We start from the raw sequence: 27,193 nt of genomic DNA on the forward strand, positions 1-27,193 counted from the left end.
TGTCAATTGGAGTGTTGTCTTACAAATCATGAGCTGGAAAATTAATGAACGGTACTCGAACATTTTCCTATTCTCACTGGCCGTTCGAGTCGGGGAGATTACTGTAAAAAGAAATAAATATTTGATTGCAACAGGCCGACATTTTGTCTTGGTTTGCCAAAGAGTTTCAAGGTTGAATAGTCTTTTTCTTACATTGAATGGAGAGTATGGTCTTGCTTGTTGACAAGTTGGCGCGATAGCTGCCCGGTGGAACTACGAGTTTCGGTTGCTCAGTGAACTAAAAAGAAAATTCAAGTAAGTACAATCATCGAAAGACGTTGATCAATGTATAAGTAGACAGGATACATAAGACCCTTTTTTACAAGAACTTCCAAAATTTATCAAGCCTATATTATATTCTTGATGCTTTAGATTCAGCAAAGCCTTAAAAGTGTTTTTGGCTTGTTCTTAATATCTTTATAGTTTGTTCGTATAAAAATACTGTGTACTGTGTTAGGAGAGATTTTGTCTTCAAGGGGTAGAGGATGAACAATTTGATCATTTTCCCGCGCGCATACTAAGTTGTAGAGGTGTGGAACGAAACTTTGAGGAGGTAAGGAAGGGCCTGGGCGAGAGTTTGGATTACAACCAATCATAGAGGACTAAACAAAAACTTCACTGTTTTGTGATTCAAGTTTTTAAACGCCTTGTTTTCTACTTTCCATACTATTTATAGTCCAATCATCTAAGCAGGAGGTCCTATTAGAGATGAAGCGAAAGCGAAACATGTTTTTCTTGGTATATATAGGATATTTTATTGATTGAAAACGGCTATCAAAATGTTCAAAACACGGCTATTTCCCTTCTAGTTATAGTCAAAACTTTTTGTTGAAATTTTTCGTCATCTTTATTTCATCAGTAAAAGCTCAACAAAAATGATATCCTTTTTTTCTCATAAGAGAAGTTAAAAAATTGACATCCCTTAGCATCCGTTACTGTTGTAACTTACTAAGAAAAACATGATTTTCCAGTTACCATAGCAACCGTGGCTATGTAGAAAATTTCTTTCATTCATTTCACAGAGTTTCATCCAAGGAACAATCCTGCCAAGCTTCAACTTCTAACTCTAAAGTTATCTTGAGAAAAAATGTCGCAAAGTTTTTTTTTTTTTTTGGGGGGGGGGGGGTTGCCGGGCTGTATACCCTAGCAACAGGGTGCAATTTTGAAAATAAATTTTGAATTTGTTATTTTTGTTATGTATCAACTTATACCAAAGTTGTTCATAAAAGGGTCTTTTGGGTCGATAACCACCATAACGAAATCGAAGGCTGTTCATCAGCGGTTTAAAAAATTAGAAATCTTTCTAATCTTTCAGAGAGAAGTCAGAAATCCCGGTCATGTACTGTAATCTTTCCCAACCATGAGAGAAATAATATATAATACCTGTTCCCTTGTAAGTTTATCAAATTGTGTTTTACTAGAATCACGAAAATACAAAAAAATAGCTTACTGAGTGACAGTCCAAATTAATGACGAAATCGAAATGCCCAGCCATTTGAAAATTGCCTATAGAAAATCAAGAAAAGAAAGTCATACCAGAAAAAGCTAAACAAAGTTAAAATTCAGTATTATCTTAGAAACTTCGTTTGATTATTTTTGTCTGATAATATTTTTGTCATACCATACATCCATTAAGCATTTTGGTTTTTATTTCTCAAATTTCAACGAATAAATAATGATAACGGAAAAGTTAGAAGAAAAACCGGAAATACAATTTTTACCGAGAAGTAAGGACTGTTTATTGTCTACACCAGCATACATCAATAGAACGATACCAGAACCGGTATTCTTAGCAGCAACTACATAAATCTCATTTGTTTCTTGGTAGGAGATCTAAAGAAAGGTCATAATGCATGGTGAATCAACAAGTGATGATGATTATTTTATGGAAGTGGTCTTTACAATACTGTAGGAGTTTTAGCCCTAAAATTTGCAACAGTGTCATCGACTTACGAATGTCGAGGCTTCGGTTTGATCGACTTATGAAATGTCGAGGCTAAAAGTAGTTCTCACAATAAAGGGTACATCGAATCTATTACGCAATATAAAAGAATATAATTCTTAGCTCAGGTATAGTCTTGAAGAATTAAAGACACTCTGGTTAATCCTTAATCGTGATCTGCTACCGAGGATCGGTGGAAAAAGTTTGCTAAAAGAAATACCTCATCACGATAACTTTTCAAGAAATGTAACAAGTCCAGTTGATTGCTCATCTACAACAAAACAAAAAGGTGAAAACTTTGTCACTATCGAAGAAGAGAAATTACCTAAAAATACCCACTGATTTATTGTATAATATTAGCCGTCCCGGCGTCATCCGACACGACTCTTTACCATAAAAATTAAGCTCGCTTCGCTCACCATTATTGAAAATTAAATGTATTTCTTACTTGTGAGAAATATGTAAATGATATGTAAACGATTTCTTATTTTTTCAAGGAAAATGAATTACAATATTTTCTTGTTTATTGAATGGAACATTGATTAAAACATTTTCCTGCATTTTCCAAGGAAATTATGTACGTCTTGTACTTTCAAAGGAAAATTAGATCAAACACATTCATGTATTTTATATGTATGTAGCAAATTCATGCATTTTTCAAGGAAAATCGACCAATACAATCTCTTGTATTTTCCAAGGAAAAAATTACCTAAGATAATTTAAAAATGTTTCAAGAAAATTTTCTAAAGCAATTTTTTGCTCTTTTCACCAAGCTAATTTTGCGAGAAAGGTAAAAAATGGAGTTATTTTGAGAGCAAATCGAATCGAAACTGCCATTTTTTTCAATGTAATGGCAAGGAAAGAAGATCTTGCATTGCTAAAAAATACCACAATAAGAGTATCTTCTAAAACTTGTAGTTTAGCCATCGTGGCTAGCCATTGTGGGTAAACATCCGAAGGTGACTTTGAATAGCTTTGAAAATTTGATTAGCTTTGGAAATTTGATATTTCAAAATGAAAAAGAAAAAGATAATGAGTATTGTCTTGAAAATGTTCAAAAGAGAAGACTACAAAAAGGAAAAATAATACTTTTACGGTTTTCATTTTAAGGCTGAAAATTGACCAATTGAAAGATCAATACAGAAAAGGCGCTAAAATGATTTGCCGGGTGCTTAAAAAAATCGCTAGCGAAAAATGGGAGAGCTTGGATTTAAGCGTATTATAATATAGACAAGTGAAAGAATATTTAATACCTTGATTGCAACTTTTAATACGTTCCAAGTTCCATCTTTATGGAAGCGTCAAGTATCAAAAGGTAGGTTGAACTATTTAGAAGTGAATGAAAATTGACGCCCAAGATGTTCTCGTAAACTTACCTTAGAGGAGCCGTCAGCTGTCACTTCCCATTTTTGTAGCATGTTATCACTGATAACAAAGAAATATCTGAAAAAAGATAAAGACTTTTCGTTATTTGAAAATTTTCCAAATGTATTTTTCAAAAATTTGAGTCTTTTCAAGTCAAATAGGTGAACATATTGACCAGCACCAAGAAGAACTTCTCTAAGAAGTATTACACAATATTAATTTTTGAAAAAGAGACTGTGTAGGGGAAATAAAGTTTTGGAGGGAAATTCTTTATCAAAAATAAAGATAAATTAATCGAGAGGGAAGAATCAACTTGCATCTGATACGCTGTAAATTTTGTAAAAATGCTCAGGTCAAAAATTTTAATGAATGTTGCAATACTAAAGCTCTTCACAGATCAGCTTATTAAAGTATGCTTCTAAAAACTTCCTTCAGATGAAATACTACCTTACAAGCTCCATAGACTTCCATTTGGAGAGCTTATACAGTATTTTAGTTAATTTACCCTACCTTTCATCATCTGCATAGTCCAACGTACCATCGAAAATACAAGGAGGATACTAAGATGAGAATGAAAAGAAAAAGTCAAGTCACCGATGATCAGGATCAACAGAAAAACAAAATGCTGAGAAAGCAACAAAAAAACTGTGGAGAAAAGTAAAGCCTCAATCCGTTGGGGAGGGGGTACCTAGGCAAATGAAGGGTACGGGTAAGCGTAATCTTATGGGCACGTTTTTGGAACCTGGCAGTCGATGTAAGGGTTGGAGAAATCAGAAAATGAAATCTTAGTCCCACTAAAGGGCTGGAGAAAAGGAAATTTTCCACGTTTTCAAAAGAAGAGAATTCGGTCAAATTAGTCCCAATAAGGGTCTTAAAATTCACAAAATTTCCCTATTTGTCCTCGTTTTTAGTCCCACTAAGGGTGCCAGTCTCAATATTTTGATTTAACAGGTTACCTTGTTGGTAGAGGGGGCGGGAGCCCAGAAACTCGAAACTCGCCGTGAAATACTTGATAACATGCCAGCGTTCGATGAAATAGCTTGGTATTGAATCGATGTCTAAAGAAAAAAAGTGAAACCATGTTTTTCAGCGATGGAGAAGGTCAGCTTGTCTAGAGCTTGACCTACTGGGGACGACAGCACTAAATTTTCGTTTTAAGTCTAAAAAAAGATTTAATACTTACGGAAGAAGTTGTCAGTAGGTATATTTCATTTGTAGTTGTTGCAAGAATGAACCCATGTGGCTGAAAAAAAAGAGAAGACAGTTTTCCAAGTAAAAGTGGGGAAACGCAAGTATATTGACTCAAAAGTATGCCATAAAGTACAAATCAAAAGCTGTGAATAAATTCATTTTAAAAATTTTGAATGAAAGATAACAAAGATAAACACACCTTCAAAGAGAAGATTGAATGACAAGATTTGCCAGACAGGTTCAAGTTAACTTCAGCGAAGATGGGCGGTTTTGTGATATCAGGCCAATACCGGATATCACCCTCTGGAGAGACGATGACCATGCAGGTCTTAGACAGGGAGAGACCATCAGTGTTCGATTCAGATAAGCAGACAAGGGTGGATTTGTGGTGAAGCTCAGTGGATGGAAGTTGAAACTCAAGACATGAGGTAGCCTAAAATGCAAAAACGTAATTATAAGTGACAAAAATTTCACTGTATGATAGTGGTTTAATACAATGAGATCAGTAAAATCACAAAATGGCAAAGAAACTTCATGAAAAACTTGATCAAAACAATTGAAGTGCACAGTCTACAAGTTTGATTTTTGATAGTGAAGTATACAATCCATCGTATTCCTAATTGACCTTCAGTGCTGGATCGGCTGTGAGAAGAAGTATCAAAAATACAAGTGTACGATTGCTTTTTTGAAAATGAAATATACACAATTAATTAAGGCGATAAGGTGTGCGTCAATTTAGTAAAGTTTGTTAATGCTAAAAAGTTTTAATCCATCAAATTTTTCAATTTGATAGATGAAAAACCTGTCGTATGGTTTATCACCAGGTCTTTTTAAGTCTAGAACCTGTCGATAATTTGAAAAAAAAGAAGACTTTTTACCTTTCGAACGAGTGAGGGTGAGGAGAGACGCCACAAGAACAACTTGTTTATGCTTAACAGAAAACACCATCCATCTGGTCGTATGATGCATGAGAGTCTTTCTGTAAGAAAACAAAAATATCAAGATCTTTAAGACGATACTGGATGTTGGGAATTATTTTTTAATTATTTTTATTTAAGATAAATAAAAACTAAAATAAACATTCCTAAAAAAGCTTCTCTTTTAGAAATAGTGGATCTTTTTCAATGACCTATATAAACCCAGCACTAAGCTATATTCACAATCTTTGATCAGAATTATTTTAAAAGCCGTACCAGCAAAGAAGCCAATAAAGTGTTAAAATTACATCAAACGGCACTACATTATCACAAATGGCAATGGGTACCACTTTCAAAAAACTCTCAGATCAACGATTTTGATTGGCTGGGACTGAGAAACTGCATCCGAGGTTTCCATAAACGCCAGTGATCTTTTTTAACGGAGAGTGGCAGCTAATAAGAAAAAGATGATTAAAAGCATCGAGATAATGAACTTACCTGCATTGACCTTGGCAATTTCTTCGGAGACATTAACAGGTAATCCACTACTCATACGAACCAATTGATGATTTTCACCTTTCTCGATCACTTGGAGTGACCTGAAACAATTTCAATAACCAAATAAATCATAACAAATAATGTAATGTAATTAATCATTTATTATACATGATTGTAGACAAAATATGATTTCTCAGTGTTGTGCATATGTCTCTCATCTAGATTTCCATCCATGGATATACCGGGTGCGCCACAAAAAAGTTTCTCTCTTTGAACCTAATTTTCTCGAAATCTAAAAATTTTAAAAGAACCATTTCTTTTCCATTGGAAAGAAGAAAGATAAACTTAAATTTTGATGGGTCATTTATTAAATTCGATTCATTAGATCAAAAGTTATGCTCAATTGAATAAAAAAGTTATTTTCAGAAAGTGCTCGAAAACGTTAAAACTAAACACATAAATTTTGAGACTGAAGGGTCGATAGGGTTTAAAATCTTCATCAAAATCAATTTAATTTACTTTTACCGAAATTTTCCTCAGGTTTTTGGTGCTTGACTGGATAAAGTCTTTGTAAGACTGGATCTACCTCGAAACCCATATTTGATGTATTTTTATGAATTTTACCAGATTTTTGGGCTTTTTCGACGAATTTTCTTCTTTTCATTGAAATTCAATCTTCCTTTATATAACAAAAGGTCATTTAGACAAGTAATTATGATTTTTAATGACTGAAGCGAAAATACTAATGTATCATGTAATTATGCTTCCGTTTAATTTGATAGGTCGATTTTTATAGTTTTTGAGCACTTTCCAAAAGTAACTTTTTATTCAATTGAGCATAACTTTTGATCTAATGAATCGAATTTGATAAATGACCCATCAGAATTTAAGTTTATCTTTCTTCTTTCAAATGAAAGAGGAATGGTTCTTTTAAAATTTTTAGCTTTCGTGAAAATTAGATTCAAAGAGAAAAACTTTTTTGTGGCGCACCCGGTATCTATGGCAAAGTTACAACACTAGATTACCAAGTTTCCAAAATTTCTCTAAACTGCTCTAAATAGTAAGAAATCACTGGATTTACAGTGTACAAGAAAAAATAAAATTTGAATTATAGTACTTAAAGTTTGCAAAATTTCTCTGGACCGCTCTAAAGGGTAAGAAATATCAAAAATGAGATGCTGGTTTTTTGGTGATTACCCTTTGTTGATGGAACCATCATCAGTGAACGGGGAAGCAAATGATTGTCTTGGTGTTCTGGAAGTTTTCTCCTTCAAGTTGATCCTCTTAGGTGTGTACATTTTTTCTTTTTACTTTGTATTTTGTGTATTTAGATTGTTAATTCTAAAACAATGTTGATTTATTTAACTTACAATTTCATGACTTTGACCTTATTGAAGAAAGAACATGTAGAAAAACAGTCACCACTAACTTTAATATGGCAAGGACATTTCCACTTAGCTGATTACAAATCTGACACGAATACTGCTACACAGTTTTTTCTTTCCAAGAATTTTTTTATAGGAATTTCAAGGCTAAAGTTTGTAAAATTCAAAGAATTTTTTAGATTATTAATGCTTAGCCTCAAAATATTTCTCAATCTTTTTCTTCAGTTCGAAATTTACATTTTTTCGTTTTTTTGATTTGTTTTTTTATTTCTTTTTGAAACAATGTTTTAGAATTTTAGTTCTCGTCTTTAAAATTTAAGAATCACTATATGAATAAAGCTTTATGTAATTCTTGATTAAAAAAACTGCCTAATCAATCTTTATGATGATTAAAACCCTTTCAACAAGGCTTACTTAAAAAGAGGACAAGTCAGAACGATAAAAACTCAAGATTATGGGCGAGACAAAGTGCATGGCAATAATAGTGACTAGCCTCTTATCTTCATGATAGTAAGGGTCAGAGCTGTGCCTAGAAGCTAAAGTGCTCTCTGCAGAAGATATAATAATTATAAGGTTGTAGAAGATTATCTTATAATCATAATAAAATTTGCTACCGGGTGCGCCACAAAAAGGTTTCTCTCTTTAAAACTAATTTTCTCGAAATCTAAAAGTTTCAAAAGGACCAATCCGATTTCATTGGTAAGAAGAAAGATATACTTAAATTTTGATGGGTCATTTATTGAATTCGATTCATTAGATCAAAAGTTATGCTCAATTGAATAAAAAAGTTACTTTCGGAAAATGCTCAAAAACGTGAAAAATTGACCTATCAAATTAAACAGAAGCATAATTACATGATATATCAGTATTTTCGTCTCAGTCATTAAAAATGATAATTAGCTGTCTAAATGACCTTTTGTTATTTGAAGGAAGGTTGAATTTCAATGAAAGGAAGAAAATTCATCATAAAAGGCCAAATAATCTGGTAAAATTCATAAAAATACATCAAATATGGGTTTCGAGGTAGATCCAGCCTTACATAGACTTTATCCAGTTTAGAACCAAAAATATAAGGAAAATTTTGGTAAAATTAAATTGATTTTGATGAAGATTTCAACCCTTCAGTTTCAAAATTTAAGCGTTTTGTTACTGAAAAATGCTCTTAAATCATGTAAAGGCTATTGCAATTGCCAAATTTAAAGTAAAAATTTGATAGGTCGATTTTTAACGTTTTCAAGCACTTTCTGAAAGTAACTTTTTTACTCAATTGAGCATAACTTTTGATCTAATGAATCGAATTTAATAAATGACCCATCAAAATTTAAGTTTATCTATCTTCTTTCCAATGAATAGGAGTGGTTCTTTTAAAATTTTTAGATTTCAAGAAAATTAGTTTCAAAGAGAGAAACTTTTTTGTGGCGCACCCGGTATTATATCTTAAAGAATATTTTAACTCAAAAAGAAAGATCCAAAATCAAAATCAAGACATTTTAAAACTGAAATGAAAAGTGACGATTTTAGAAAATTGAAATTAAATGAAAAATCAATTTTGCTTTGTTTAGAACTTCAGAATATAATCCAATGTGATCCAATTCAGGAATTTTAAGAAATGGAGATTTCTAAACATTTAATTACTTACAGTAAATACAGAAAAAACAAAATCCTTATATTTAAATAATATACCTCATGGGAAAAGCAAAAATTCGATTATATACATAATACTTACTAAATCATCTGACTAAAAATAAAAGACAATAGAAAACTGTTAGTGAAAGTGTATCATAAAGTAAAATTGAATGTACAGTACCTAATACAGTACCTAAATGCCCTATGATAAATGGTGTGTAATCTGGAATAATATTGAGTTATCGTAACAGATAATGAAGATAAAACAATGAAGATAAAACAATGGAGAAATTATAATCTAAAATTTTCTTTCAGACCTTGGATATTTTCCAGGGTGTCCCTGTTCATGAAGACGAGAATATGGAAAGCCCAAATGAATATTGAAATCTTAAAATTTCATTTTCAAAACAACAATCACGACTCCAACTTACTTTAATTTAGTAATAGTATTAGTTTTAATGAAAATTCATTCCTTTGTAAAAGGTATTCTAAGCAGACTTTGCACGACAAATCATAATTAATTTCTTGATATCATCCCTTGTTTTCGCGTAAACCTCATCAGCTTTTTTCCCCTTTTTGTTTCTCAAATCAACATTAATCCCCTTTTGGTCAGTCAAGAAGCGTACCATATCAAAGCCATTATTGAGACAGGCATAATGAAGTGGTGTGTACATATCCACATCTTGAGCATTCATTCCTTTGTAATTACTTGCAATCAAAACCTTCATCACTGACACACTGTTGTAATTGGCAGCTTGATGATAAGCTGTTGCACCATCTTTGTTTTTGAGGAGAGGATCGCAGCCATTTTTCAGAAGTAAGATGGCAGCCTCATGCGAAGAATATTGGGCAGTCCAATGAAGCAGAGAGCATTTTGAAGGATCCAAGCCATGAACGTTTTGTTTGTTAGCGCTGAAGATGTCCTTCAGTTTCAATATATCCTTCTTCTTGATTAAAAGTTTCAATTCTTAAAATAAAATAAAAATTTGTTATTTCAAATGAAGTATAATTAAAATATATATTCAATGAAACGATGGCATCTTTTGCTGAGTTTAAACAACACACTTTTAAAGTTGAAATTAACCTGTAAAGTAAAAGTTAAAGGATATTATGTGGAAAATCATACCATCAAATTTCCAATTCTTTCTCAACTCATCATCATTCAAATCACTGCATTTTTCTAAAAAGAGTACGATTTTTTAAATTTGATTAAACAAATATAACTACAAAGTGAGAAAGTCACATGTTAGGAGAAAATATATTTTTCGATGCCCTTAACCTTAAGTAACACCTAGTTATTTTACTAATGAATTACTGACCCTATTTGTCCTGGTCAGAGGCAATTTCCCAAAATATTTCTATGCATCTGTATTTTGAAAGGAAAATATTCTTTTGTATTTCTAGAGAAAATTCAGTTCCTGTATTTTTGAAGGAAAATGAGTTTTTATTATGATATAAACGTTTTCTAATTTAATTAAAGCACAAAGTTTAACAAAGATAACTCTACCAATTAAAACTGAGCTCAGTCTACAAAATCAACAAAGTCACGTGTTAGGAGAAAATATATTTTGTTCAAAGTCCTTAACCTTAAGTAACACCTAGTACTTAGATAAGATTCCCTTTAAAATCCCAATTTGCGGAAGTGAAAAAAAGTTGAAAATCAACAATACAGGGTTTTCTCAAATCTGCATAGTAATGAATAAACTTGCAAATGACAGTCATTCAGAGTCGTTGATTATGAGAGTAGCAATATATTGAGGAGATTGGAAACTACACTGTTCAAACCTTTAGCTGTGCAGCCATAATATTCTATCGACTGATATCTATCTTCTCCAGTAGAAAGTAAAACACGAACATCATAATTATGGTTTGCTTGCCATGAACTTGTTGTTAGAAGTAGATTGCCTTGAGAGAATCTAACTTCGTGAGCATTTTCATCTAGATCCTGCCAACCGAGTGAGTTCACTTGGTGCTGTGATTTGATAATCTTGTACTTGTCTGATTCAAACTTAAACAGTGCACCATTGAACACCTTTTCAATGAGAGTAAATCTGAAATTAAGGTAAAAAGTAATGGAATTACACAATAGTGGTGGTTACAGAATTGTGGTTGAAGTTGAAGGTCGCCAAGAATCTGGTGTGAACAGAAGAATCTAAAACATATATGTTTATCATTTATCATAAAGTAAAATTTCACTTACGTTTTTCTTAAAACAACATTGTTTTTGAGCCACACTTTCTTTCCATTTGGTAGATTATAGTAGTAACTGTCAACAGGGCCTGCTTCTATAAAAATAATAATGTGCAATATAAAATGTTTTCTTTTTAAAATCACAGTTTCTTTTCTAGTCTTGTTTATAGATAGGCCTTGAGAATGAGCTTTTACAATCTGCCCTTTGTTCCGAAATTGTTATTTGTAATTCATTATTTTTTATGTACCTTCTTTATCTTGGTTTATTGGTTCCTCATCATCAACAACGATGCTCTCTGGTCTATTGATTGTCAACTCTTTAAACATATCACTTAATTCATTCCCAAAAATGACAGCAATTTTGCTCTTCGATCTCTTTAATATGAGTCTAAAATCCATCAATCGGTCTTTCATTGTTTCTTCATTCAAATAACCAGTCTTCAAGAGAAAGTCCAGACAAAATTCCAGTGAAGTATTCACACGATCCCATAATAATTCCACGTTATAACAAAATGGAAACTGTGGAAACACATAATCATTCTCACTTTCAAAGTATTCAAAGTTGTTATCAGCATGGCAGATATCTAAAAGATTTTTGAAAACTAAAATGGCTTCTCTAAGCTGTTGATATTTACACTTTGCATTTACTTTTCCACAACTCTCACAAGGTGACTTGGCGCAGTCAACTGTTTCACAGCATTCTTTGTCTATGCAGACATAACATTTATGTTTGCAACCACTGCAACACTTTTGTTCATCCATTGGTAGATCAAAGATTTGACTGAAATCAAACTTCTTTTTTTCAGCAAAATGAAAACCTTCATGTCGTTGGGCAATATTTTCCTCGCTTCCCCAAACAGGTGAAAGATGAAAATATTCAGCAAGGTCTGTGAGAGTTGAATATGATAAATATGCCATACATTTTATTTTATATTCTATTGTTGTAACATTCATGGTGCTCTAGATGAAACATGTTATAGCATTAAATAAAAAGGTGCAAATGCAAAAGGCTGGGTTATTAAGAGTCATCTTTCAGCCTCTTTTATTTTGCTAAACTCTGGACCACCTTTGATTACCTTTGATTACCTTTGATGTGTTTCAGCAAATTCTCTGCTCACTCAACCCGTGGGGTCCGGTGTTTGACCATTTCAACAATTGAATTCGAGTCAGCCATCCTGTAAGGGAGATAGGCAGGGAGCAGTGGCTGGTCGGGAACATCTTGCAGAAATTGATCAAGTTGTTTTTTGAAGGAATTTTTGGAACATTTGGTCATGTCACGTATTTTTCTTGGTAACACATTGAATAGTCTTGGACCGGTGTCTGAAAGGCAGCTCTTCCAAATGTTCTTGTTTGTTGTATTCACTGGTTTGAGGTGGCATTTTCTTCCCAGGCGTTGGTTTGTATATGAATAAATACCGCCTTCCCCTTCACCATAGTTAAAATTTGGCACCAGTTGTTCAATTATACACCATGTATATATAATTTGGTATCTTTCGCGTCTTCTCTCGAGACTGTACATGTTGAGGTGTTTGAGCTTCTCCCAATAATTCAAATTGGGTGGAAGTTGGATCCTTTTATAAAGGATTTTTGCAGTACTCCAGTTCTTGCATCAGGGATCGCTTTGTAGGAGACCATAGCTGGGAGCAGTATTCCAGATGTTGAAGTACCAATGTCTTCCAAAGAGTGATCATTACTGATTTATCTCTGGACTTGAAGGTTCTGTATATCCAGGCACTTATACCCTTGACTCTGTCAGTGATCGTTTGAATGTGCATTTCATATGACAGGTTGTTTGATAGCAAGATACCCAGGTCTTTCACAGCACTTTTTATTTCGATTGGCTGCTGTACATCTGATTTGTAGACTGAGTGTACTTTCAGTTGTTCATTTTTTCCGTATGCAATGTGTTCAAACTTTTTTCCATTGAGCTCCATATTGTTGATGGATGTCATAGACAACGTCTAGATCATCTTGAAGGAGACTCACATCTGCAGCGCAAGATATTGCCTTCATAAGTCTTGTGTCGTCAGCAAAAGCATAGTTTGCACCCCCCCCTTTTTAATAGGGGGGGATGCCAACTTTCTGGAGGGCCTTTGTAGGGGGGGTACCGAGATCTGCCGAAAAACTAGGGGGGATGGGAATGTAGGGGGGGATCAATAAAAAAGGGGGGGTTTCAACAGAACACACACATTTTAGATTAGATTTTAAAATGATCAAGATTAATGAAAAACGCTAGTTATATTCTGTCATTGTTGGCTCGTGACTATAATACTTCATACTCTTTCTTGTTGATAATTTTGCTGGTAGGTGGGAAAGCGAGTTTCCTTCGAAACGGATTTTCTGTAAAAAAAAAGGGGGGATAAGATTTCATTACAAAAGGGGGGGATGGGTATATAGGGGGGATGAAATAAACCTAGGGGGGTTCATACCCCTCTGCAAACTATGAAAAGATGAGAGGATGGAATGTTTAATCTTTTCGACCAAATGATCTATCATGCAAGAAAATAAGATTCTAAAAATTTCACCTTGATTTGTCAAGTAGTTTTTATCAAGAAACAGTATCTCAAAGATAGAACCCTAAAGAGTATCCTAAAAGCTTTTTATTGAAGTAAATTAAAAGGCTGATTTATAGTGGATTTGATTGATGAACTTTTTGTTAATAGTTTGTTTAATTGTCTCTCATTCTTCACTTAAACAATGTCTTTTTCTATTCTGTTTTGAGAATATATATGGGAGAAATATGGCTTCGAAGATTTGAAAAATGTAATCGGGCATTGCAATAAATTTAGAGGGCGAAAGGAGACTGTATTTGGAAATTCCTCTTGCATCGTGTTCTACGAAAGCCAATTATATAAATTTTCGTTTCAATAGACGAAAAATGCTTCAATAGACGAAAAATGTTGTCTATTGTGTATTTTCTTTCTAAAAAGTCATGTGCGTTTGCGTAGGATAAAATGACGAAATCCAAAACAAAAATTGATTTTGGAAATCCATACATAAATTGCATAGCTTTTACCAAAAAATAGCACTTTAGGATCAGAAACAGTCACAAACCAGCTTTTTCCAATTTTCTTCGAGTTACAGGAATTAATTCCTTGTTTGTTTTTATCTGAAATTTTCAGTAGGGGTGGGCAACATGGTTCCCTTGCTCATATCAGGGGGAGCGCAAGACGGGGGTAAGAGAATTAAAGTTTCTAAGTAAAATCTTAATTATCACCCAAAAAAGTGCCTTTTTTTGTCCATATCTTTTAAATAGATTGTCCCAGCCTTATCCCTCTTTCAGTAAAGCTTCCTATACCTTTTGTCCTTCAGAAAAACCAAAAATATTGGCCTTAATTACTTGCTTTCAGTTCCTGTAGCCAGTAGTGTGACCCCCTGTATTTCTATTTTAATTCGCGCGGGTTTTTTAATAGAGATGTCACATGACTCAAATCCCGCAGTCTTATTGGACTAGAGAAAGCGAAAGTGAAATCTCGCGATCTGATTGGATGAAAAAAATTCCGAATGGAATTCTCTAGAATTCTCATTCTAAAACAAGATGGCGGCGAGAAAAGCACGTCTTTTGCTTTGTGTACGAGAGGTTGTAAATTCTGGTTGATTTTACTGTAAGGTTTTATATTATCTTATCTTATCTCATTTAATTTAATCAGTAGAGGCTTCTTCAATGTTTGGGGAAGGTAAGTCTGTAAAAGTTATTTGTTTTTTGGTGGAACAAATTGTTTAAAAAAGCATTTTGTGCTCAAGGTTTATTTTTCTTCGCAAATTTTTGTCTTCAATCTTAAATAGATGAACGAGTATTTGACTGATGGTTATGATTTTTTCACAGAACATAGTAAAACTATTCAGGAACTTACACCTTTTTACAGAATTTCAAAATATCTGTTAGTTCTGGAGATATATTGAAAAGTTTAGACATGGGTAGTTCGCGTTCGTGTTTCGCGTTCCCAAACCAAACGCACGTGGACAATCGAATTGCAATTATTCAAATTGTATTCAATTGTGTTCAATTCAATTGATTCGGCTTCCGATTCGTTCGATTGACCTGCGATTGACACCGTCTGGTTACTATTATGTTTGCTACATCGTCTATGCTAAAAAAGTGCGAAAAGACACCAACGCTTATAATTTAATGAGTGATGTTATGATTTTTTTTATTGCGGCCGCGTGCAGGAAGTCGCCAAATGTTCCTAACTGCAATATGCCGATAAAAAATTGGAAAGTTTTTTGTCAAGGATCCCTGTTTGCCTGGGTTTCCATAAGTTTAGAAAGTCTGTCAACAAGGGTTCACACACAGACTGTTTATAACATTTTCTGTGTCAGACTAATCTACCTGCACCAAGCTCTATAATCTTAGAACTGTGTGAGGTGAGGTACTTTTTATATTATATAAATGTACTAAACCACTATGATGTTGGAAACTCTTACCTGAAATTTGAACTTACAATTGTAGAATCAACGAAGTAGTAGTTGTAAAAAAAATCATTTTAAAACATTTTCCTACAAAACTGCGCCATCTTCGATCTTGAAGAATTGATCAATTAAGTGACACCAGACTGAATTTTCCTAGTTGCTTAAATAATGAAAATACTTCAATGGTGGTACGTATTTTTCCCCATTTTTTCCCGCGCCTTTCGCGGATCAGGACTCTTGAAAGGTCTGAAAGTTTCCAGAAGCAGCCACCGGGGCAAAAAGGCGAAATTTTCGCCTTTTTGCCCCGGTGGCTGCTTAGCTGTTCCGATTTGCCAGCTAGGAGAATATTTCTAAAAAGTTAACATATTTAGCTTCTTCAGAACAGGGCCGGCGAATCGGTTTTAAAAGTGAGGGGGCTAAATGATTTACTGACTAAGGAGGCCCCACCATGCTTGGGGCCGACGGGTCGGAAAATTTTTGAAATTATGGTACTCTACATTGGCCTAGAAGTGGTCTAAATTTAATTTTTATGAAGTTACTGGAATGAAAAAATCAAAGAAAATAGGCGTTTTTTTATACTGATAATCAGCAAAGAATATACTATATAATAACAAAATGAAACTAAATAAAGCGGACTTTTACATGTTCAAAATTCATAAGTAAAAGTAGATTGAGGGTATGCTTTAACAGACAGTAATAAAAATTAAAATTGTCCATAGTATTTAAAGCGATGTTCTCGAGTCGACACAAACTCTCTACCAACTTCATCTAAATCAAGTTTATCCGTTAGATTTTTATGGATATGGAGCAAAGAAAGATTGTTAAACCGTTTTGCCTTCATTGTTGACCAATTCTTTTTTTCTCTATCTCACCCTCTCTTTTTTTTTGTTGAAAAAGTGCGGGGGGCTACAACCCCCCTAGCCCCCCCCCCCCCGGGTTCGCCGGCCCTGCGGAACAGCTCCAAATTTCCAGCTGTAAAAGTAAATTTTTTCTAGAAAAAGTCCCACATTGCCAGGAACAGCTCTGCAAAAGAAGTTTTTGCTTTGTTCCTTAAATTAGCTGTTCCGATTTGCCAGGAGCAACTTTGTAACTTCTTTAACTCCACAGGAACAGCTCTTTATTTCCAGCTGGAGATAAAAAGGAAAGTATCTGTTCTAACGCCAGTGAGCAATCTTTTTATTTCAAGGGGACAGCTCTCTATTTCTAGCTGGAGATAAAAAAAGCAAAAAATTGAGCTGTTTCTGTTTGCTGTTAAAGTACCTTAAAAACAATTCAGTCTCCATAAGGCTCGAAATTGCGAAGATAAAAAATTGTTCAAAGGATCGTAAATTCTTGAAATTCAACCAAAAATTTAAAACTTCGTTTCGTGAAAACTATTCAAAAAAGGAGGCGCTGACGAGATCAACATTGTTACAACGCTTCCTTCTTACCACACTTGTACGCTGATAAGTTTGACAAAATGTGTAAAAAGGAATGTATTAGATATTGTCTTACATAAGAGTTTTGTTTATAGGTCATTGACATTAATACTTATGAAAAGTAAACCAACATAAAGCAAAGATAGTTTTAACACCCCATTTACTTCATAGAAGTGAAAAAATTGGCCGCTACAGTGTGGATTGATCCATTGATACTTAAACAAGACAAAGGTAGGGAAGGTTTCCAGTAATTCCCTTGACTGTAAACTTTAATTCTAAATTGTCAAGATGTTGATTAAATCGAGTAGAAGTTTTGTAGTGCCAAATAAACGGGGGGGTTCGAATAAACGGGGGGGGGGGGGTTGGAAAATTTTCGAGATCTTAATAAACGGGGGAGACCTAATACACGGGTTTCGAATTAAATCTGGCGCGAGAGAAAAAATCAAGTAAATAAAAGGAGCGATAAGGGGAAATGCCTTATAAAAGGTTGATAGATTTCCTTTCTTCTCTTTTGAAAGCCAGGTGTTCATTCAAAAGATGTTTTTCTATTTTAAATTCAATAAAAGAAATATGATTAAACGATTGACTTTTTATTTTAATGTTTTTTGTTTTCATAATGACCCATAAAGTCTGTCAAAATGGAAAAATGAGCTAAAATTGCTTGATACACGGCCAATTTTCGTTCTGTTTACTTGATATTTTTCGTGCAAATTTACATGGGATCAAAGCTAAAGCTAAGCAAAAATTTAATTCGAAACCCGTGTATTGCCGGGGGGTTGGAAATTTTACTTATGAAAACCCAAAATAAGGTAAATATAGGCTAAAATCAGGCTATTTAGAGCAAAATAAGGGTCCTTCTCTTTGACAGCTGAAAATATTCTTTAAAATTAATAAACGGGGGTCCTAATAAGGTCCGGGGTGGTTGGAAAATTTTCGAAAAATTAACAAGCGGGGGGGGGGGGGGGGGGGCCGTTTATTTGGCACCTAAAAGAGTATATTGTGATGAAGGAAACAAATATCTCATATCAAATAAAATTTCGGAACATTTGTAAATTTGATTACATCACATTATTCTAAAAAAAAATTGATAAAGTATAAATATATTGTAGTATACTATAAGAATATGTACAAATTCACTCAATTATGAGAAATCCAATCGTTTCTTTTCAGTTCGTTGGCTACTTTTTTTTACAATGTTTTTTTAAATTTAAAGTATTTGTTCCAGCCAACTGCAGCTCATCTAGAACTGTAATTGAATTAAGTACTCGTGTACCTTTCCAAACATCTTTCGACTATAGTCTTCGCACCAGCCGTTAGAATATTTGTCAGTTTTTCATTTCCTGTTATAGTCCATTTAGCCTTGGAGCTGTTAGCGGCACTAGCGAGACCTCAACGAACGAGGGAGTCTTTAAGATTCAACCAAGAGCCAACCGTTTCCACTCAACTGTGTATAAAAATATAATCTTTATCAAACCAATCACGTAGACTTTTCGTAGTTCAAGTAAGTCTCATGAAATAAGTCATAACAATTGATTTTAGCTTTCAGTTTTGTTGACAATAAAAATGCGCCAGATAGTTTACGGTGAAGGGAGTATGACTCTTCGGGAGGAGGAGTCAACCGGTGCCGCATCATGACGGGAATCAGGTCGCGGATCTTGTTGGTGATGTCTTGTTGTGTGAAATCGAAAGGTTCATTGACGCGGAACGGTTCGCCTAGGATGGTCACTGCATCAACATTTGCATCGATGAAAGCCTGGAAATGTTGAATATAATGGTTGAAAAATATGTAGGATGAAAATGTCGAATGAAATTGTTGAAAGCGCTGTAGAAAGGTTTTTAAAAGATATACTGGGGAAAACGCATAAATTAAGAAGGAATGAAATAATCTGGAAGCTTCTTAATTTTAAATCATAAAAGTGAAGTTGAGTTAAAGAGTTACTTGTGTTTCATAGCCTGTTTGAAATCCGAGGGCAGTTAAGCCATTACTGACGCCTTCACGATTGCCAGTAGCTGCAGAATGAATGACCTGAACGGAAAGAAAAAGAAATCGAAAGTTGAAAGTGTGGTTGAAAAAAGTTTTTCATAAATAGCCATGCTAAAATTATCACGCATATTTTTCGTTTTAAACTTTTAACAACATAAGACCTCCCTTTAGTATATTATCTAAATTGGCAAACTTCGATGCACAAAACTGAACCAAGAACGACAAACCTCGATATAATTATCCACAAAGTTGGGAGCGTATTCACGAGTGGCACCAAAATCAAGAAGACAGAGTTGGTCGGTCTCTTTATTGTACAAGAAGTTTGACCAGTTCGGATCGGTTTGCATTAGTTTCAATTCGAATAGCTCTTTCAAGCACAACTTCAGTACACTGTGAGCAACCTGTTAAGATAAAGGGAGTGTGAAACATAACTGAGGATTTACTTTACATAACAAAGTTACATTGGGCTCTTCCAGAAAAAATTCGTTCATGGGGGGTGGAGGATATATTATTTTGTCTTTGATCTACCCCTGGACATTTCGATTTTTCACCCCCTGGACACGTGTTTCACCCCTGGACAAGCATCAAATTGACCCCCTGGACACAAATATTTACCCCTGGACATCAGATTCACCCCATGGACATGGCAGTTTTTCAGGGTTTTTTCAATACCCCTGGACAATATATCCTCCACCCCCCCCATGAATGGTTTTTTTCTGGAAGAGCCCATTCAACCTTTTTGTTTGAACTGTCAATTATTTAAGACAACTCTTGTTTGACTTTATGACTAATGTTGAAAAACGCTAAAAAAGGAATTTACTGAATGATCTTAAAAACCATCTAGGTGGCTGGTTGAGGTTTGAGGAATTTCTTTATGATCTCTTGTCGTAAGAAAAAGTATACCTTGTTTCTAGTTTCTTGGTCCATCTCCGCGACAGCATCTAGAGGAACGCCCTGAATGAGCTCTGTTGCTAAAACTTTTTTGGATGACACTTCAGGGAAATACTGTGCAATAAAGTATTCATCTTCGTCTTTCAAAAGCTCCCTAGAATAAGTAAAGTTTGTTAAGATTTTACTCCCCTGTAACTATACGTATCTATTCCATCGCATAAAACTCTTGTATACGGTTCTTTGGGTAAAGCATCAGGGATTCACATCATCTATTTTCCTTAGTCAGATCCTAAACATGGTTTTCCACTTACTTGAACTTCATGGCACATTCAGCTTCTCTGTAGTAATCCACTTCCCATGAAAGTTCTTTACGTGCCACAGTGGCTGCTTCTTCTAAGAAGAGTCCTAAAGGTGGAAGGACAAGCAAAAAGTTAAATACTTTGAGGGAACTAATTTTTGGCGGCTACAAGCTTTATTTAGCGAGGCAACAATTTTCAAACTTGCCCAATTTGCCACAATTAGTTCTTACCAAAATGATAATTTTTCCATTACCGTACTTCAAAACAGTATTTAAGTTCCATCAGCTCACTAACCTCTGAATAACTTTGAGGAAGTATCCATTGCTTTCAAGAAAATATTTCAAGAAACTTTCGAGAAAATGTTGTTTCGTTGCAAGCAAGAATATCGACACAGGAATCACTCAAGGAAATATTGCTTGTCAGCAAAACATCGTTCATTCACTTCAAGTGTGCACTACTTTAGGCATACAAACTTTCGCGAGCAGAAACTGGCGATTTTCGCGAATTTTGGCCCTTTTCGAGAAAGTAAATGTTTTTTAAAATTCTAGGAAGGGCCATTCGCGAAAGTTTATGCACGCGAAAAATTCTTGACAAAATAAAAATCAGTAAAACTTAAAACTTTTTAGTCTGTTAAAAGACTAATAAATTAAAGGACAAACGTTTCGAGCCAATCCAAGAAGTATTTGTCCCTCTAAGCCATTTTTTCATGTGAAAATTTGCGAAAGTAAATGTCGTGAATTTCGCGATTTCTCGTCCTCGCAAAAGTTTCTGCTCACGAAAGTTTGTACGCGCCTAAAGTAATCTTTGTTTTGTTTGCCATTTTTCAATGAATGCTTTAATTCTAATCCATCATATACTGTTGAAAAGATAATTCAAAACAAACAGTTGGATGAATCATATCTTTTATGAATTTTATTGTTTCAGATTGAACATTGCATACCGTCCGGGAGAATCTTTGAGAAGGCCAAGATAGAGAGAAGTGCATCGACATCACTATCAATACTTTCTGCTACTCCTGGGTACTAAAGAGAGAAAAAACAGAAATAAAAGTTAAACATTTCATCTAAAGTCACCTTTTAATCATTCAGGAACAAAAGATTTAATCAAAGGATTATTTTATGAATCTTCCCATGTCCTTCAAAAAATCTTTAATCAAAATAATATTATGACAATTCCATCCTATGAATGAAGATTTGCATATCAGAGAATGGCATTTATAATATATCATACTTTAAACTCACCTGAATTTTGAGTGCAACAGTTTGTCCATCTTTTGTAACCGCTTGATGAACTTGTCCAATAGAAGCTGCAGCAAATGGTTTAACGTCAAAAGTTTCAAACTTCTCTTGCCAATTCTCACCAAGTTCAGCTGCCATCATTTCCTGAAACCAACAAGAAAAACAGTATTTCTAGACACAATTTATTATTTTTGATTGACATTTGCTTGTCCTCATTGGATGATAATTCAGGATAATTTGACAATTATAACAATAAAGCAACACTTAAAGCCAAAACCAGAGGCACCTTGACAATTTTTGAAAAAGAGTCTTCCAAAAAATTAATTTTCAGTCAATCCCAGTTTTGGGGCCTATTTGTTTCATCACTATTTTTGCTATGTTTACTACAAGTGCACTCGATTCAATTTTTTCTGTCCAGATCTGTAGCACTTTTTGTAAATAAACTTGCAAACTCCCTTTTAGCAAAAATAGTAAAAACATCAACCTTCTGCAAGCAAAGCAAAGTTTGCAATTTCTTCACAGTAAAAATTGCATCTAAAATTAGACTGGATGATACTTTCTTAGCCTGATTGCCGATTTTAAACCAATAAAATTAGAGAAGTGAAGAGCTGAAACTGTAGCTTGCTCCACGCACGGGTCTATATCTGAAATCAAAATAGCAGTTGTTTTCATAATGGCAGGATGGTGGTCACACAACCGTAAATAAACAGTGGATTGAAAATTACTTTTCAAAATTCAAAGTACAACCAGGGATCATAAAGATGGCAGACAACAAAACTTGCAATATTTACTATCATTTTCAAAGTTTTCATGGAATTTCATAGCACTTTTAGCAAATAGCATCTACAGCATTTATAGTAAGTGAAACAAATAGGCCCGTAATCAAAACATGACGTCATTTCAAAATTCAAATTGTGAAATTCACAAATATTTTTTCTTTAACATGTAGCATATACAAAAGAATTTCTCGTTCTTTAATAAAAGAGGTTTAAAAATACGTGTTTTCATGAAAACGAGGCGGAGTGTAGAAGATTAACGGTATCTACAAAAATAAGAGGCACTTGACAGAAAACGAAAGTGAAATATCTTTTGATCTAGTTGATGAAATCTCTTGAAATTTTCAGGGATGTTTTTTCAGACTAAAACAAACTAAAATGTTGTGTTGGAATGTTCAAAATTTACAGTTTACAGAAAGTAATTTTCTTGAGGGTTTCAGGAAAGGTCTATTCTCGCATGGACCTAATTTTGCGAATCGAAAATTTAATTATTTAATTTCGCAAATTCCTGTTTTTGACTTAAAATTTATTTTTCCTGGGGGATTTGACCAAAAGCATGAAATAAAATATTTTGGGAGGATTAAATTTCGGGAAAATACCTTAAAGGAAGAAATTTTGGCGGGAATCTAATTTGGCGGATGGCCAAAAAGGTTTTTCAGAGGGAATTTAATTTGGCGGTTGCTGAAAATTTTAACCTTAAAATGGCGTCAAAACAGCGAAAAAAATAGCAAAAACACCTTTAAAGAGATCGTATTTTCAAAAAGTTTAATTTGGCGGGAATTTAATTTGGCGGATGGCGGAAAAAAGAAATTTTGGTGGGAACTTAATTTGGCGCAAATCCGCCAAATTTTCTTTCCGCCAAAATTTCTTCCTTTAAGGTAGCCAAAAATCACGAAAACCGCGAAAATTAATCCACTTAAGGTAGTTTCTACAATGCAGTTTTAAAAATCGGTGATATTCTTTGATGTGAATTTTCAGGACCTAAAATTAATACCTGTTGGTCATTAATTAGGCTGTTCCAGAAATAAAAGTATGCAGGAATTGGAGAAGAAGCTTCCTCTCAGAATTTACCCCAAAGATTTCCGACCCCTAGACAAGCATCAATTTGCCTGCCTCAGACATGAACAATTTCACGTTACCCATAGACAATATATCCTCAACTCCCCGTAAAATTTAATTCTGAAACTGCATATTTCGTGAGTGAACGGGAGCCCCGTGTGTAAATGTTATTAACTCATAAAATTAAGTCTAGCAAGTTACATCAAGTAAAAGTTGTATGTCAGCATTCACAAGTAGCGATGTGTATAAAAACTTACTGGCAACTTCCCGAGTAAACTTCACGAATTTGGAATACACAGAGTCCTGAAACAATCTTTTATTTTGTCCAGCCTCGGCAAAATCTGGTTTTAGAAGATTGATAAGCTTCTTGTGTGTTAAGAAGCCCGTATTCGATCGAAATATATGCAGAAACACAGGACAGGCTCGTGCAATCTAAAAGAGGGAATTTTTTGGAAGATTTAAGGACGTCATAAGATTACAAAAAGTATCATCAATCAATGTATTTCAATCATACATCGTTTTACCCTTTTAAAATTGATATCTCGGTAAACCTTATATCGAAAATCTTCAATAAACAGGGGGGTGTCGAAATAGGGGGTTGGAATCTCAACTCTTGAAAACACTGAAATAGGACAAAAATAGGCTAAAAACAGGCTTTTCACAGCAAAATAAGAGACTTTACTTTGGTACTTTGACATCTGTAAAGTCCAGTTTGAAATTTTTAATTCTCAATCTTGTTTTCGATACACCTTATTTAGTAATTTTTTGAGTGTCTTCAATGTAATTCTACCGGGTGCGCCACAAAAAAGTTTCTCTCCTAGAAACTGATTTTCTCGAAATCCTGTAAAGCCTATTGCGATTGCTAATTTAAAATTAAATTTTGATAGGTCAATTTTTAACGTTTTTGAGCACTTTCGGTAAGTAACTTTTTTATTCGATTGAGCATAACTTACGATCTAATGAACCGAATTTATTAAACGACCCATCAAAATTTAAGTTTATCTTTCTTCTTTCCAATGGAATAGGAATAATTCTTTTAAAATTTTAACGATTTCGAGAAAATCAGTTTCTAAGAGAGAAACTTTTTTGTGGCGCACCCGGTATATATATAAGTTATACTGGCCCCTGGCCTGGAAACTCTAATTGGCCTACTCCTGTGGATTTGTGAGAAATGTATACCAAGCTGACAAAGTAAGATAACTTTTCAATCAAGGTGACACAATGGTTTAAAATGAAAGAGTTTGAAATCACTAACCTGTAACAAACCAAACTCTTCAAATGCTTTTCTAATATCCTTGTATCCTTCTTTTGGGTTTGGAAAGGTAAAAATTTCTTTTAAGCCGTGTTCGTTGATGAAGCTGGGAATATCACCGTTTTGAAGGATGCTGAGTGCTGATTTATTAATGAATAGTGAAATATCATTTATCATCAAAGTTTCAAGATATTCCTGATTGACCGCCAGCCTGATTTGTTCAAACTCCATTTCGCTAATTTGCCGATTTTTATATGAATGAATTCTTCATTAACTTAGGGGATTAGGGCAAATAGCATGAAATCAAAGATTTCGCGGGGATTTAAATTCACGAAAATGGCCCAAATTCACCAAAATCGTGAAAGTTAATCACCTTAAAGGATAATTATTCATTAAAAGTCCACACACAAAGTTATCCTTTTAAGGTACTCTCCCCTCTTAAATCCCTCACTCTCCTTCCACTTTAATAACAACATCAGATTACACTATGCTTGGGACAGGAAAACAACAAAAGAACCTGGTATATAGTAACGTACCAAAAATAACGTCAATCAAATAGAAGTTGTTCTCTTAGACCGTCATCAGTGTAGTAATTCTGCTTGATGGCTTTCATGATAAGATTGAAATTTTTCTCCTCCAAAATCTTCCGCAAGCTAAAAATAAGAACCAGGAAATTAGTAAAAAAGTGTTTGTAGCCCCCTCACTTTTTTGCAAAATAATGTTTGGTTAATAAGTTAAGGATTTTTCTATCGAATTCATCTCTTAAATTCCCGGGGGGGGGGGGTACTAGGATTGATGGGTGTCGGGTATGTGCGTGCCAAACCTCTGGACCCTTACCCTTAGAGAGACTTTTTCACAAAAAATTTCTATAATGGGCCAAAGAAATTCGATTTTTAAAAGAATTTTTCCAATTTTCGAAAAATTTCTCTAATTTTCCCACTTTTTTGACTTTTGACTTTTCTTTAACCCGAGTTTGTGAAAAAAACCGACCCTTTGAAAGAGAGACTGATTTTGACTTCTTGTTTTTTTTGTTTTGGTAACCCTTAGAGAGACTTTGGGAGGTTGAAAAACCCTACCCATTTTTGCCTAAGTACCCCCCCCCCCCCCCCCCCCCCCGGGTTTAAATCTATCAAAATGTAGGTTAAAATCGTTAAAATGGCAGTTTCTACCCTTAAAATTGCCAAAACATTTTCACGCACATACCCGACACCCATTTTTGCCTAAGTACTCCCCCCCCCCGGGTTAAATTCTATCAAAATATAGGTTAAAATGGCAGTTTCTACCCTTAAAATTGCCAAGATTTTAACGTTGCACAACCATGGTGGACCCTATTTGGACCCCTACATAAAGAATAAAAGTTCTTCTAACCATCATGGTGAAATAATCAGTACCATGTACCGTTACTCTTTAGGTATTGAATGTTGAGGAAATCTTACCTCACCATAAAACTGCACTTCCAGAAAAAGAAATTTGTTTGTGTCTTCCTTTTCCAATAAGGAACCAATCTCGTCAAATGTTGTTTTGATAAGATCTGCACGGTTAACAAGAATGAAATTGGTTTCACCTAGAATGGCAGTGTCAGCTGAAGGAATTTCTAAAGCTCTTCCTCTTGTTTTTGTAGAGCTCTCAAAATTTCAACTGGATTTAGAGAGTCTGTTTTTCCTAGAACTTTTGTAACTTCCAGACCAATGTCTTTTACAACTTCTGCCTTTGGTGCTTGCAATATTTTGGCTCCTTCAATAACTATATCGGAGGCCGAATCTTCTTCATTATCAGATTTTTCATCCTTTTTCGAATCTTCTTCACTGTCAGTTTTTTCATCATTTTTCGAATCTTCTTCACTGTCAGTTTTTTCATCATTTTTCGAATTTTTTTCATCTTCGTCACTCTTGTAAATTTCATTTTCACTACCACTCGTACCCATTTCCATTCCATCCCCACACATTATAACATGACTTCGCATTCTTGACAGTAGTACATTGGTACTACATTTCAAGCATTTTTCCATTAGTTTTGATTCTTCACTGTCCAGAGAAGCTGTGTCGAGACTTTTTTGGATGGGTCTAATGTAAACCCTTCCTTGTCCACCACCAATTGACTCCTTGATTGATTGGGCAGACATTTGGCAACCAAGGACAGTTAAGTTTTTGCTATGTGCAGGGCAGGTCAATAATTCAATACCACCTCCTTGATTCAAAGCAGGGTAAAGTTCTTTGAGTTTTTCCAAGACAACCTCCTCATTGTCACCCAAGTGGCATTTTAGTTTTTTCAAACCAAGGCCTGCCTTTTGTAGCATTACTTTCTCCATCGAATCAGGGGTTGTAGTGGCGTATCTGCTGGAAAGGCAATAAAAGTTTATGGTACATGATCTCCCACGACTGGTACTGCTAGCCACATCCCCATTTGATGAATGGTTTCTGATTCTTCTGTTCACTTTGCTCTTTCCCCTGCCTGTCGATCTGCCTCTGCCAATATTAAAGAGATCATTCCTACGTTCAATGACCCTTCTTCTACTACTTCCACTATCATCATTTTGCAAACGACATGCCTCACGTATTCTGATTCGATCACCAATTATTTCAACTCCAAGGGAAGTAAAAGTTGAATCAGGAAGACCAACGACAATATCGGGGGTTATCTTTTCATTGTTAAATGCTTCCGTATACTTTTGTAAGCCCAAACCTTCTAATATCTCTTCCATGATTTTTATAAC

The 27,193-nt window shown here is 34.4% G+C and overlaps 3 protein-coding genes across 3 annotated transcripts in view; all 3 read right to left on the bottom strand.

The window, feature by feature from the left end:
• The window catches only part of LOC136818165 (nuclear pore complex protein Nup133-like), a 33,457-nt gene extending 26,163 nt beyond the window's left edge, over positions 1–7,294 (bottom strand). The window contains exons 1-12 of the mRNA XM_067074523.1: positions 7,150–7,294; positions 5,953–6,053; positions 5,416–5,516; positions 4,737–4,970; positions 4,530–4,589; positions 4,303–4,404; positions 3,857–3,906; positions 3,358–3,424; positions 2,202–2,252; positions 1,761–1,872; positions 1,490–1,545; positions 193–277 (exon numbers count right to left, since the gene is read on the bottom strand). Of these exons, the coding sequence (XP_066930624.1) occupies positions 193–277; positions 1,490–1,545; positions 1,761–1,872; positions 2,202–2,252; positions 3,358–3,424; positions 3,857–3,906; positions 4,303–4,404; positions 4,530–4,589; positions 4,737–4,970; positions 5,416–5,516; positions 5,953–6,053; positions 7,150–7,250 (1,120 nt within the window). The 5' untranslated portion in view covers positions 7,251–7,294. The remainder of the gene's footprint in view (positions 1–192; positions 278–1,489; positions 1,546–1,760; positions 1,873–2,201; positions 2,253–3,357; positions 3,425–3,856; positions 3,907–4,302; positions 4,405–4,529; positions 4,590–4,736; positions 4,971–5,415; positions 5,517–5,952; positions 6,054–7,149) is intronic.
• A 1,958-nt stretch (positions 7,295–9,252) lies between these two features.
• LOC136818166 (uncharacterized) lies at positions 9,253–12,110 on the bottom strand. Its single transcript, XM_067074524.1, has 5 exons — positions 11,402–12,110; positions 11,164–11,248; positions 10,749–11,014; positions 10,090–10,143; positions 9,253–9,930 (listed from the first exon to the last, which is right to left on the bottom strand). The coding sequence occupies exons 1-5, from the start codon at positions 12,105–12,107 to the stop codon at positions 9,452–9,454; spliced, it is 1,590 nt and encodes a 529-aa protein (XP_066930625.1). The 5' UTR covers positions 12,108–12,110; the 3' UTR covers positions 9,253–9,451.
• A 5,891-nt stretch (positions 12,111–18,001) lies between these two features.
• On the bottom strand, positions 18,002–21,739 carry LOC136818162 (atypical kinase COQ8B, mitochondrial-like). The gene is made up of 7 exons (XM_067074521.1): positions 21,397–21,739; positions 21,096–21,177; positions 20,168–20,261; positions 19,869–20,010; positions 19,193–19,366; positions 18,921–19,007; positions 18,002–18,734 (listed from the first exon to the last, which is right to left on the bottom strand). Exons 1-7 carry the CDS (start codon positions 21,532–21,534, stop codon positions 18,459–18,461), a joined length of 993 nt encoding a protein of 330 aa, XP_066930622.1. The 5' UTR covers positions 21,535–21,739; the 3' UTR covers positions 18,002–18,458.
• Positions 21,740–27,193: the final 5,454 nt, after the last annotated feature.

This window comes from Clytia hemisphaerica, unplaced genomic scaffold (genome assembly GCF_902728285.1).
Source record: "Clytia hemisphaerica strain Z4C2 unplaced genomic scaffold, Clytia hemisphaerica genome assembly, whole genome shotgun sequence".
Lineage (NCBI taxonomy): Eukaryota > Metazoa > Cnidaria > Hydrozoa > Leptothecata > Clytiidae > Clytia > Clytia hemisphaerica.

What these genes read in the sequence shown, in the direction of transcription:
- LOC136818166 (XM_067074524.1), bottom strand. Translation starts at nt 12,107, where the DNA reads ATGAATGTTACAACAATAGAATATAAAATAAAATGTATGGCATATTTA. An exon ending in AATGTTGTTTTAAGAAAAAC is followed by an intron (nt 11,015 to 11,163) that starts GTAAGTGAAATT and finishes CCTTAATTTCAG; the next exon opens with ATTTACTCTCATTGAAAAGG. An exon ending in AAAGAATTGGAAATTTGATG is followed by an intron (nt 9,931 to 10,089) that starts GTATGATTTTCC and finishes TTTTATTTTAAG; the next exon opens with AATTGAAACTTTTAATCAAG.
- LOC136818162 (XM_067074521.1), bottom strand. Translation starts at nt 21,534, where the DNA reads ATGATGGCAGCTGAACTTGGTGAGAATTGGCAAGAGAAGTTTGAAACT. An exon ending in CTGTTGCACTCAAAATTCAG is followed by an intron (nt 21,178 to 21,396) that starts GTGAGTTTAAAG and finishes TTCTCTCTTTAG; the next exon opens with TACCCAGGAGTAGCAGAAAG. An exon ending in CTCAAAGATTCTCCCGGACG is followed by an intron (nt 20,262 to 21,095) that starts GTATGCAATGTT and finishes TTCCACCTTTAG; the next exon opens with GACTCTTCTTAGAAGAAGCA.